Genomic DNA, 13,786 nt, shown 5'->3' with positions numbered 1-13,786 from the left:
AATGGAGCCACAAACCTTTTTGCCCTAACAGTTTTTCAGAGACTTGAGCCAGGGTAGAATAGAATCACATTTAAATACTTATGTCAGCTCAAACATCTAACTGTTTATGCTGATAGAAACTAGATTAGTACCTCTTTGATTCTCTCAACAATAAGAAATTATTGACACTGCCACTTTAGCAGTGCCATGTCAACGCTTAGCCACTTTGTCTGAATGGGCTTATTTAGATGCTGCTCTCTATGCAATAATGTCTGGCTGCTATTCTGCCTATAAACCTCTTTTGTAGGGTGCTGCAGCCTTTTTGCACAATGTGAGGATGTGAAGGGTGAGGTAACTAGTGGGTTGCTTAGGTTGAAGTGCAATCACTATTTTAATGATACTTCACTTGAAGACTTTTTGTTTAGATCCAGGTGATTTTAGTTTTAAATAATAATTTGTTTTATTATTTTGCATTTTTATGTTGACTTTACTACATAAAAGTACATTCACTTTGACTAGCTACATAAAAATAAAACTAGAATTTCCACACTTAACCTAAGATTTTACAACTTTATCGCATGTTAAAAACAGTCCTGATTTTCCTAATATAAAGGTGGCTTGCATTTCTAGGGGCTTTTTTAATGAGAGGGAGCAAGCTAGCCTTTTGGCTTTTAGGGCAGGGGTGGGCAAAGTCTGCCCCATGAACTGGATTAGGCCCATGGCAGACTCCCATTCCCCAGAAGCCACTGTAGCAGCAGCTCCTTTTGGTTGTCACCGTTGGACCCAGCCCTGCTGCTTGGGCATCCTGGCCCATCTTGCCCACACCTGCCACCTGGGGCACGACCCACGTGGGCAGGGTGGGTGGCTGGGATGGGGCTGTGGCTGGGAGCAAAATGGGAGGGCAGGGTGAGGGAGGCCACAGGATCTTGGGAGAGCCAGGGCAGAGCCACGATCCGCTGCCCACACACTCCTGCGATGAGCCTGAGTTCCGTGGCAAGGGCATGCAGGGAGTAGATCACAGCACTCCCTCAGCTCTGGCTCCACATTGCCTCGGTGGTGCAGCTGGTTTTGTTTGGAGATCCTTACTTGTCTTGGTTCAAGTGCGTAGCTTGTAGGCCATGATGTTGAAGAAGTCAGGATTCAAGTAGGACATCTCTTGTGGAACAGAAGTCTGATCTGATTTGGGCAAGCTTTGTGTATAGATCATAGAAAGACTGAGAAGTAATTGAAAGGATTTTTTCGTCGGTTTTTTTTTTTTTTTTTAGAATTGGATTTAGAGCTTCATTACCCATTTTTAATATCCCTAGAGTCTGTCACTGGGACAAACTTCTTTTAGAGGTCACTGGAGTAGAAGTGCAGAGAAGTTTTGAGATGGCTGAAGTGTAGCCCAAGAACCTTTTGGGAATTTTACATTCCTGCCCACTGTACCCTTAGACTGCAGTCTTGCCAAATTAGAAAAGGCCGTGCTATGGATTTATCTGGTCATATAGTGTTGCCATTTCACTCTGTTTAAGAACTTTTACAACAGTAGTTCTTGGCAGATCCTGACAAACCTACTGTTCCATTACCTCCTTCTCTGTTGAGACTCAGCATTTGGATTCATCTGAGATGACCTAAATTGAGGCATTTCAGTATTTGAACTATTTGCCCTCTGGGAGTGTGATTTTTAAAAAAACCCCCAACAACACACAGAAGGGACCTTTTATTACTTCTGTGCCTTATAGATGTCTCTCTTTATGAGAAGTGCCAGAACACATCTTCTTGAGTGCTCTTCTGTGCCACAAGGATGTTGAGAACTACTGTTTTAAAGGGCTTTAATCTATTAGCTTATCAGCCAGTGATTCAGTCTTTAACGGTTACCTCTACCATTGTTAAATCTGTAAACAGACAGTGGCTTTCACTTTCTAGGAGCATAACTCTGTAGAGATTTTCAGGCAGGTCTTTGCTGTCATGAATGTCTCCCAAAATGTCATGAATGCTGTTTATCATTTCTTTATGAACCTGTATATACAAATCTCTGTCAGCACTTGAAGACTAGTTTTAATTTTTACTCATGGAGGGTTGCTTTGGATTGTGATAAACTCAAACTAGTCATTAGATTGTGTCTGAAGTATATAGATTAGCACACAAAGGTAACCTGTTGTTTGTTCATCATGGCTGATGTAGTAACCCAGCCTCTGTTCCTCCATTTGTTTAGGCAGTAGATAAACTTCATTACCTGAATGTCTGTGGATACCTATATTGCTGTGTAACATGATCAGATTCACCATTGGTGGTTGCTGCCAGGAAGAAGGCAGATTAGCAGCTCTTGAAATATGCTGCAGGAAAAAGAGGTGAAGCAGATAAAAGTAGTTGTGTAAAAATTTGTTCCTAGCACAGTATTGCACTTGCAGCTCAACTGTGTGTAATGGGGACATGAGCAAACCTAACATACATGTTGCAGTTTCTGGCCAGTTGATGTAGAGACTAAAAAGGTGACCCAAACATTTAAAAATGACAAATAGCAAGTAGGTATGATGTGGATCCCCATGGCAAAGTAAGTTGCATTGGCTCTGGTGATCTGTTTAGTGTGCATTGTTGCAAGAGAACTTTGCCCTTCACTAAGGTGAAGATCAACTAGTAAGATGCACTTTCCTTGGGTCCAAGAATGCTAAAGCATGCAGTGTTTATAGTGGGCAGGCAGCAAGCTAGGATTCAGGTCAGTGAGACCATCCAGGGGTAACAGCTATGAAAAATTATAGAAACTTGCAAGGCAAGATGATGTTAGAAAGACCTATGTGTATAGGCATTTTACTGTTTCTCACCCCTTCTCTGTAAATCATTTACCTCCTTAATGAATGAATAAATAAATAGTTGGTTTTGAAAAATCTGTTTTTGAATCCCTAATTTTGAATGAGCTGCTTTCACAAGTTTCTGCAGTAAAAGGGCTGATTGCTGCTAAACCTAGTTGTGCCTGTTATGTTAACATGGTTGGGAAGCAGGAGGGGTAGACAGTGCACTTAGAATGGTTGAGCTGCACGCTTTCACTTTTGAGAGATGAGAGAATCCAGGCTTGTTGCATGAGGGGAGCATTCAAGAGGGACAGGGATGTCTGTAGTCAGGGCCATCCCTAAGGTAGGGCAAAATTGGGGTGACCGCCCCGGGCTCTGCACTTTGGGTGCTCCACGGAGTCAGGCGGAGTGACTGTGGCCCCTCCTGCAGGGCCCGCCTGGAGCTGCAATCTCAGCCCCACGCCATGCAAGAACAATGGACACCCCCACCACCTCCTGTTATCAGGGGTACCACGGTCCTGCGCAATATTAAGGGGGCCCTGCACAGGCTGATTTGCCCTGGGCTCTGCACCCAGCTACAGTTGGCTCTGTCTGTAGTGCAGCCCACTTTTTGGCCATGACAGACCATATTTGCCTGCATACTGTTTCACTCTTTCCCAAAAAACAGATACTAGAAATTCAGGGGTGCATTATTTGTGAAGAAATATGGTAACAGCAGTTTCTGCTGCTTGGGTTTTGTCAGGGCAAAAGTGAAAAAAAAGTCTGGACAGTGTAGCATTAAGTGGCTGTTAACTGACACATGATTGACAGGGAGCAGAAGGAGCAGGCTCTGCTCCCTGACTGCTGCTATTCACTCACTCACTACAAGGAAAGATAATTTTTTTTTCTTCATTCTGCCTTTCAAAAACAAGTGCCGGATCTTATTCCAGGGGGATACTGTATGCAACAAAATGTGGTATTCCCTTTCCTTTCCAAATTGAATTTAACACAACTGGGATGACTCCTGGCATTTCAGAGTCCCACTTCAGAAAAGGAAAGAAATCCAAATAAGCCAATGCATTTTCTTTTTCCTTGTGGATCCCAGTTACAGTGCATCATGCAACTCTGGGTAAGTAGCCAGCAGTGCAGCACATCTCCCTATATGGGAGGCAGACTGGAAACATCAACAAAAAAACAAAAGGAACAAGGAGGAATGGAGTGTTTCAGTCCTCCCCCGAAGGACAAGCATGCCCTGCAGAATTTTGCCCGAAGGGACTTTTAGACACGAACATTTATTTAAGAAATAAAAGGACTGTGGAAGACCAACAGGCAAAACTACTCGTGTAAAGCCCTTTGCCATTCTTGTCAGGAAATGACAGCACTCTTACTTGTGTGTCATCACAGAAATAGGGATCTTCTTCTGGACAATTTAAGCCAGACAGTTTCCAGAGATGTATGGGATGCACGTATGAATGTTGTGCAGCACTTCTTGGGGTTACCTCTCTAATCTTAAAATTGCTCCTGATCTTCATATTTTTTATGTAAACAGTTTCTTGAATGTACCAGCTGCATCTTAAGGGTGAGGTTGTCAGCAATGTTTTTGGGCAGGGCGCTGGAAACACCCACAGCTTCTACTTGTAAGATGTTGGAGTACCAGGGGTGGATGGCAGGGGAGCCGTGAGGGGCCCAATCCTTTTTGGGGCAGCACAGCACTGGCCCGTTCCCCACTGTCCACCCCGAGGCACGTGCGCCAAGCAAAATGCCTTCGCATGCCACGTTCTGGTTCCTGTGCCAGGGGTTGCCTACCCCTTTCTCCTGTTTGTATAAGTTTGAAAACACAGAGGCATTAGTTCACTGTCCATGTAACTGAAAACCATAATTGAGGATAGAAAATTCGATGGCAAGCCAGTGGATCATCTGATCTGGGATAAAATTATTTGGAAGAATTCCAGATGGATAAAGCCTTGAGTCTAAATTTGCTCTAGAAAGCAAAATGTGGTTGGTGTCAGGCCAGGATTCTCTGAGTTGTTGCTTTGGAGCTCGGGAGGATCTGGAAATAAAAGCTGTCTTGGATCAGGAGTGTTCAAAGTGATAAATGAAGAAACCTGAAAGTAGGCATTCAGATAACTTACCCTTTTGAGTTAATTTGACAGTGCAGATATTTTTGTTCTAATTTTCATGTGTATGGCTGGCATCCTTTAGTGACCTATAGGCTTTTTTTGGGTGCTTAAATAGAGGATATCCCTTGTTATAATCTCAAGAGCATAGATTGTCCATAATGAAGGGTCAAAAAGTACAAAATGTACAATGGCACTACTGTAAAGAGAATTACTCTTGCTTCACTTCAGAAATTTTTAAGTTATGCTGAACTTTCTTGGAAGTGTCAGATTCCTGTGGAGCTTTTCATGTAACTAAAGCCAGAGGGAGGGTTAAGAGCAGAGCGGTTCTGTGTTTTGGAAATGCCACAGATGGTTAGGAAACTTTTAGAGTACAGGAATTGATCACCATGCACATTTCACATGCAGCCCCAGGTGTGTTCAGTAATTGAGTCTCTTGAAGGGAGTGTGCATATACCTCTGATAGATGCCCTGTTTTTTGAAGGCTTTAGTTCTCTCAGTTTATCCTATAAACACGACTGCATGCTGGCTATGGTATTTAGCTTCACTTTTACTGGTAAGTAACTGTTGCAAATCAGTTTTAAGTATTGCGTAACAGTCTAGCTATATACTCTTTAGATTGATTCAGACTTGGGATACCCCCCTCTCCCCCCAGCCCCTCAAGTTATCTTGCAAGAATTGGTGGTAACATCTGCTTACGTTTTGTTTGCTTTCAAATATCTGCTTGGTGTGAATTACTTTTTTAAAAATATGTTTATAATGAGAGTTAGTCTTACACTATGCTCCTATCCATAAATCTCTACTTAAATGCAGTCCATACAATTAAGCATTTCTGAATAATCAGTTGTAGGAATACATTGTGGCTGTATCAAAACTAGCTTAAAGGTGAAGTCTGTTATTGGCATTTAAAGTTACATTACAAATATCAAGTTTGAGTAGTGAAAATTAAATTAAAGTTAAACCTAAAAGTGTATATGCATAAAAGTTCCTTCCTTTTATTCTTTCTTTTCCAAAATAATCAGGACAGAGAAATATTTGGCACAAAAGTGAAAATCAACTGTTCCTTGATATCAATAGTTCAATCTGATTACATCTTGACATCTCAGGATGAACTATTCTGAGCCATCATTTATAGCACCTGTAACATGCTAGATGCCTTCATTGAGGGGAATGCTGCATTTTTTTTCAGAAGCTAAAAAATGGGGAGCTTTTTCTCTCTCATTGTTCCCTACAACAGTTTGCAGTTTGACTCTGTTTTCATTTTAATTTGCCACTCGTTTCTAAAGCAAACTGAAAATTTCCCCCTACCCCCACCCACCCTTTAAACAATAAGCTCTAAAGAGGACTTTTTTATGAAAAGTATTAAAGGTATATTTTAGACATTGAGTCAGTACTGTTAGTCACTTGTTGTACTCAAGGCGGCCAGTTGGGATAGCTCTACTGTGTAAACGTGGACCCTGCACCAAGGAGTTTACAATCCCGGGTTCTTAGGGTTGTATTTGAAAGACTTCTGTAAGCTGAGAGTTGCATCTTGGATTTGCCTTCTAAATTGTAAGCATGCCAAAACACACGTTGCTTGACTAAGATAAGGGCATTGACTATTGTTATAGAATGATTGTTTACTTTGATTCTTCTGTGATATCACAAGTCTTATTTGAGAATCTACAGCAAGCGTGATAGTGATTTCACATATCAGTTTGAGGTGTTGAGTTTAAATTTATACAGATTTTGGTATGGAGTGTTTATACAACTCAGGCTGTGACTGAGCATTGTCAAGCTTAAACCTTTTTTATTTGTTACTCAGATGGTGTAGAGAACTATTATAGAGTGTCTAGTTTGCCATGAGGATTCTCGCTTCTGGTTATATTTAGAGAGGAGCGTGATAAGGAAGCTCAGAGGTAGCATTGCAGTATATTATCAGCTGGAATTGTATACACTAGTTCAAGCCAAGCAGTATAAATGATGAAGAGTGACTTGAATAAAAGCAAAAGGATCTTATGTTTTACAACATGAACAGTAAAATACTAAAACTGTTCCAAATAGGTTTAACTTACGTCTACTATTTGAATAGGTTCCAGACATGGCGGGCTACCCTCACATCCGTTACATTTCATCGGGATTGGATGGAACATCATTCAGAGGCCCTTTCAGGGGCAATTTTGAGGTTTGTAATAGAATAAACCTAGATCTATGCCAAAATGTGTCATGAGGGAAGGAGGGGGAGGGTATGCTGCAGGACTAGTTCTGTATTTGAATGTAAAAGAAATGTAAGCAAAATACCGTTAATTTTTAGTTTTCTGGGAGCTGAATAGATGCTAAAACCTGAAATGTTTCTGGAAAAACGATTAAAGGGTGACCTTTTTCTGGACAATGTAGCATTTCATTAGGTGGCTATTGACTGACACATCTTTATTTTACTATAAATAGGATCTGATACTTTCTAAGACATGATGAAAGATACTGGTGCCTCTAGATAACTATACAAAGATCCACCTAGCTGGAGTGGAGTTTGGCACTTTGACAGCGCTGTTCTCTGTTTACCATGTAGTGCAGGAATTGAAACTAAATAAAGTATCAGATGCAGAGAGTTAATGAACTAGTTCACTGAAAAAAAAGTCTTCAGTAAGAGCTCATGATTCTACTAAAATTGTGGTGCTGGAGAATAAGAAATCAGTCACTGTAATTCCATCTTAAGTCATTTCTTCTTTTTTGAGCCATAATGACTGAAAGCAAACATTGGAGTACCATTTTAATTACTTTTTCCTCATTTGGCACAAGTATGTTTGAACATAAAGACTGGTGGTTTCTAGATGATAAAAACGTTCCAGTGCTTTTGGGAGTAACGCAGTATTTCCCTATATCCTAAAATGTCAAACAGTGCTGTGCATTTGTTTTCAGAAAGCCCCAACTTTTCCTGCACAACATAATTTAATTAAAAATTTTGCTTCTTTCAGGTAAATTGTGTGTAAGTGGGAAAATTTAATGGTGGTTTCTGTTCTGTCAAATGGATAGAACTAGCACTTAGTTACAGATATGTCCCAGTTTTCACACTGGTTATCTCTTGACTTCAGGAGCTGATTCATTTAGAAGAGCGATTAGGCAATGTTAACCGTGGAGCCTCCCAGGGAACTATTGAAAGGTGCACATACCCTCACAAATACAAAAAGGTAAGAAGAATATCTCAGATCACAGAACTGCCTATTACTTTATCTTCTGAGGGTATCATAAATACTAGCACTTCCAGTGTTGTTGAATTAGGTATTTCAGTTCATGACCAAGGACGTAAGTCTTTTCAATGGGCCCAATTTAAAAGATATTGAGCAAAGAGGTGTCAATTTTGAGGTTGTTTTCCATTTTGGAGTACAAAATTAGGATGGAAGAGAGTCTTTAAGGGTGAAAAAATAATGCCCAGATTCTTGATACAGAAAATTTGCAGATCTGGAGCGCTATCTCTTTTCATTAAAGGTACCAGCTTTTTAAAAGTGACAGAAGATGTAGTTAATTTAAGGGATGCAGTTGTTTGATATAGAAATGAGGAGTGGCTTGTGTTGTTTTGGGTATTTGAAACACAAAAAACAGTGCCATACCTTGGAACATGTAAAAGAAAGGAGGTCCATACCTCTTGAGAGGACTTTCAGCTCAATTCCAGCCCTTGGCCACATGAGCTAAAATGTTGAAGCACCAGAAAATGTTGAGGCTGGTTTCATACAGTTCTTTGCTCCAAGCAGAAAGCTGGAAGATTGATTCAGTGCTCTTCATCCTCTGTGGCATATTTGACCTAAGATGTGGAGCAAGAGCCCCAGAATTATGCAGTATTGTCTTCCCCAGTCCTCTCTTCCCCTTGTGCTTTCTGTGTGGTCCTGTCAGTACAATATTCCTTTTAATCTTCCATTAATTTTACTCTGTTTCTACATTGTATATTCCATAAAGTGCTGTCAATTAGCAGGTATTGCTGGATTCACTGTTGTGGCAGGGAATCTGAAGTGTGGTTCCTTGGGATGGGATGGGATGCTTTGCCCTCCTGAATGCAGGAAGTTGAGGGAAGTGGGTTTGGGTAGTGGGATTCAGGAAACAGTTGAAAGTAGTTGTATTACAGAAGTGATACAGATGATGTATGACTGCCATACAGTGATGGCATTCACTTTAATGCCATTTTTATTAAGGAGAGGTATCTAGATTTTGGTTCTTCCCCCTCCCTGGGATAGTTGGCTCTCCCAGTGTCTAGATATCAACATTACATCAGAAGCAAATAACCATGTTTGTTATGTTGCTGGTGAAACAAGCAATGAAATAGCTTATTCTGACATTAATATTATCATCAGACTTTTGTGTTGATGCCCCCATGGAGTATAATAAATGTATAATTCATCTTAAAAATTCCAACAGCACTGTGTATATCACTGCCTCCATTATTCTGCTTAGGTTAAAGTTCTGAAAATCCTATTTTCAGAAAACTTTTGATTCTGGAATAGTTCTGTGGTGACTTAAACATAATCCACAGCCGTAAGCCAATTTTTGCCATTGGACATTGATTTAACTCTGTGCTCATTTCTATACTAATTTCAGTTTCTGAGATGTTAGAAGCATGTATTTGAATAGTTAATTTAAATGTGAAATGTTCTGTGTCAGTTATTGTTTTCATAGGAATACAATGTTGAATATGTCTAATAACAGATTTTACTCTGTCAATAATGTCGTCTCTGCTAATAAGGTAACAACTGATTGGTTCTCACAGAGGAAACTGCACTGCAAGCAAGATGGGGAGGAGGGAACAGAGGAAGACACAGAGGAAAAGTGTACCATCTGTTTGTCTATATTAGAGGAGGGTGAAGATGTCAGGTAAATAAATGCTACTAGTATTTAGTATTCAGCACCAAAGCTGTAGCTATAAGACCACCTTTGGACATGGAGAATACCAAATGAAAGGTTTATAAATTCAGTTAATTCAGAACAATCAGTCTTTCAGTTAGAAATAATTAATTCCTACATTGTTCTTTGTTTATAAAATCAATAAAACTACACAGTAGTATGAAACTCTTTAGGGGGCCGTTTGTACTTCAAATTCACTTTTCTTTCCAACAGTAGCCAATGCTGTCGGTCCAGTGGAGTAAAAATCTTCCTAATATATGCAGTGGATTGCATGATTGGCAGGAACAGCATATGGGAAGGTTTCTTCAGTTAGCACCTGCAGTTGCAATCATAAATTTCAAGGGGATGCAGTCTTGGCTCAAGACCTAAGCTTGAATTCCAACTGCAGAATTTCTCTTTAAATCTTAATATGCTGCATTCTTTGCAACCTCGGACAATAAATTCTATAGGTTATTTCTACATAGCCAAATTCTGTTCTGCTAACATAAGTCTGGAGTAATAATACTGCTGGTCCATCAGATTTAAGAAAACCCATGCTGGGACAAAACATGGGCCCATTTAACCCAGACACCTCTGCTGTGACAGACAGTGGATACTAAGGGAGAGAGCATTTTAGCACAACATACCTAGGCTGATCTGTCCTGTGCCCCTTCCCACTTCATGTTGTGGCATTCAGAAACCTAAGAATTTCTTAATTTTGAAGTTTCAGTTTTAATAACTGTCATGTTGAATCCCTACTGATGGACCTAGCATGCATGAATTTGTCCAATCACTTTTTTTGAACTAGGGTTGTAAGTATTATTTTTTAAAGTATCTGTTTAACCTCCTCTAATTATATTGGTTAAATGGTTAACTGATAACACATGCGTAGTCCCAGCTGGGGTCTGCGGAGTCCCAGGCTAGCGCCTGCCCTGCTGCAGGGGAGGAGCCACATGCGCCTGCCTGGAGTAGTGCAGGGAGCCAGGGGCCACACACGGACCTGCTTGGACATCGCTGCTGCAGGGAGCTCCCTAGGGCCTTTGACAGAGGCAGGGGGGCTGAGACAGCCATGACAAGCTCCGCCAGACAACACTGCCCACAGGAAGCTGCAGGTGACAGCAACAGGCGAGGGGCTTTCCCAACACGCTGCAGCCCCTGGTGTGCTGGGAGGGAGAGGAGAGGAGTTATAGGTACTAACCTTCCTCCCCGCCCCATTCTTCCCTACCTCCTCGCCTGCTGTGCCACCTTCCTGGTCCTGAGGTACTGTGCTGCTTACCTTCCCCACCAGATTGCGCCCTGCACTAAACGTTAACTGGTAACCATATTTATATCAGTAATGAATTATCATCTAAATGTTTAAACTCTCACATCCCTGTTTGGAATCTGATTTAAAAGTAAAAGCGTCCATAACGTTCTACACCAAGGAGTTTTGTAAGTTTAGTTGTGCATTGTCATTTTTGACACTATAACAGAAGAATCTGTCCCAGAGAATTAAACATAAAAAGGCCTATTATTTGTGATCCTGTTGACATGTAACTTAATTGGATGTATCCTTTGTTCTTTTATGTTGGCTAGTGTCCATTTTATCCATTAGAGTTCAGCACCTAAGAGAAAACTGACATTAAAAAAAACCCGTATGAAACGAACAGTCAACTTAGAATGGAAAGTCCATCCTGTTGTTACCATCAGTTTTCCAAGGGTCTTATTTACATGCAATTTTTTCTCTCTCTCAATAACAGGCGCCTTCCATGTATGCACCTTTTCCACCAAGTGTGTGTAGATCAGTGGTTGATTACTAACAAGAAGTGCCCCATTTGCAGAGTGGACATTGAGGCTCAACTGCCAAGTGAAAGTTGACACCATTTTCCAGAACATTTGTTCCTCCCTTTCACTCCCTTCCATCCTTCCTGGTACTGCAGTCAACCAAAGATGGCATGACTTACCTGCGCAGATTTGGAAGCATTGAACCTAGAGTGCTGTCTCTGCTACATGGTACAACTAATGCTAGACCTACAGTTCATGTAGACAGTTGAGTTTCAGTGTATTTATAAAGCTTTTTTAGGTTTTACATTGTTTTTCTTTTAATTCATTTTACTGTATTTTTGCATGGTTCTTTGTATTGCATTTGTTTGCACATATTATGGGCTTTGTGACCCTAAACTTGCAGGCAAGATTAGCTGCTTTAGTAAGTAGAGTTGTGTGGTCTTTTTTGTTTTTTTTTTATTTTATTTTTACATAGCATCAAGCTTTGAGAATATGATTTCATTCATTACTAACCATGGATTCCTTAATTTAATCAATCACGTATTTTAGTTTAATGTAAAAATATCATCTAGAAAAGGATAATATTGTGTATTAAGACATTCCTTAAGTAGGAAAAAATGGCTGCTGTATATTTACAATATCAGTTCTGAGTCAAATTACCATCCTTAATACGGGGAACAGAATACAAACTATATTCAGTCGGACTGACACAGATGGAATACTCGTCACCAGAGTATTGTCTGATCAAATTTGTGTTATGTTTTTGAACTTGCAGCACAATGCAGATATATTTGAATGTCAATATTAAACATTTAGACTGCTGTTCAGATTGTATTTATCATTTTCTTTCACTGTCTAGAAATTTGAATCCCTAACTTAATATTTGCTGCTGTGAAACAGCTCTAATGAACACTAAATATTGATTTCAGTTAGCTGGATTGTAGATACTTGCAGATTGAATGATTTTTTTTTTTTTATGGAAACAGAAGACAGAAATTTGTTCAGTCTTCTACAAAGTACTTTAAAGTATCTGCACACGTTGGTTTTGTAAAACCATTCAATCAGGACTTAGAACTGCAGTTCTTATGGCAGGTATCCATGCATTCATAGAACTTTTAAAGATCCCAAATCTTTCATGGGATTTTTATTAGTTTTAAAGTTAATAAAGTTAGCTAAACCCACTTGTCTCTTGTTTTATTTCTCACTAGTAACTTGAAAACGTGTAAATCTGTGTAGAAACAGACACAAATTATGTGGTTACCTAGTCTTGCCTTGATCATAGATTCCCTCTTTATAAATTACCAACAGTCCATCACTGATTAAAATATTTTCTATAGATAAGATCTGCTGGATAATATAGTATATAGAATTAAGTTAACATACTAACATTTCGCCTTGGAAGTTTTAATCCACTTCAGGACACAAGTTCCTATCACAATTCTTATACACATAGCATAGTATAGTTTATTTAAATGTGCTCAACAGATGCTAAAAATTGCAAAAACATTAAGACAGTATTACTGTCACCACCTGGAAAAGATGTTCTTATGGGATCATATATGAACATGTCAATAAGCTTGCATTAAGCCACCTGCTTTGTAAGTGGATTGAATAATAAATACCTTTGGTTTCCCTTGTCTTTGTCCTTCATAATCAGATAAGTGTAAAACAGTTTACAGTATAACATAAAAATCAAAATGTTTTGTTTACATTAAACAATTTGTGATCCATTTATAAATGTGACCTTATCTAATTTGATGCCTGTTTGTCTGCTTAACGCTGCTTCCCCTCTTTTTAAATCAGTTTGTTAGGAGTAGCATTTCCAATGCAGTGTCCATTGCTGGCAATAGACTTAACACCTCTGCAACTAAGGCGTTAAGCAGGGAGAAGTTTTGTCCCAACACTTGTGATGAGTGGAATTTTCAAGCTTAATTGCTCTGTTAAAGGTAAATTTCATTTGATGGCTTAAACCACTTTTGTGTTCGATTTGGGGAGTATGGTGGGAGAAGGGGAACGTGTGATGATTTTTTGGGGGGTTGCTCCAAACTGTCAAGGTTTTAAATTAAACCTGCTTGAAGACCATGTACCTGCAGGGAACTGTGGGTGGGTGTGTGACTGAAGCTATAGTGGGGAGAGTTACAATGAGTAAACGTTTACTGGAAAGACCCTAAGGCAAACATCTTCCATTCTTCAATGTATGTGAAGAAAGCAAGGAAAGGTAGATCACCACTGATGCTGCTCACCTGCTAGGTACTTGATGGGACCTGGGGGGCGGGAAAAAAAGACCTGTGGAAATAAGCCCTGAGGTGCATGTTGAGTCCACTTTCG

General features: G+C 39.9%; 1 protein-coding gene across 5 annotated transcripts in view; it reads left to right on the top strand.

Annotated features, from left to right (window-relative positions):
- Positions 1-13,730, top strand: part of RNF111 (ring finger protein 111) — an 82,619-nt gene extending 68,889 nt beyond the window's left edge. For 2 of the 5 annotated variants that reach the window (XM_019533472.1, XM_019533471.1), the window contains exons 11-14: positions 6,918-7,010; positions 7,918-8,013; positions 9,582-9,685; positions 11,434-13,730. In XM_019533472.1, coding sequence (XP_019389017.1) covers positions 6,918-7,010; positions 7,918-8,013; positions 9,582-9,685; positions 11,434-11,551 — 411 coding nt within the window. In that variant the 3' untranslated portion in view covers positions 11,552-13,730. Of the gene's footprint in view, positions 1-6,917; positions 7,011-7,917; positions 8,014-9,557; positions 9,686-11,433 lie in introns of all 5 variants that reach the window. The other 3 variants (XM_019533469.1, XM_019533468.1, XM_019533473.1) reach the window with 2 other exon arrangements.
- The last annotated feature ends 56 nt before the right edge of the window (positions 13,731-13,786 follow it).

This window comes from Crocodylus porosus, unplaced genomic scaffold (assembly GCF_001723895.1).
Source record: "Crocodylus porosus isolate Cpor-Errol unplaced genomic scaffold, CroPor_comp1, whole genome shotgun sequence".
NCBI lineage: Eukaryota > Metazoa > Chordata > Crocodylia > Crocodylidae > Crocodylus > Crocodylus porosus.
Note: the sequence above shows the minus strand (reverse complement) of the source record. Positions and strands in the feature narration are given on the sequence as shown.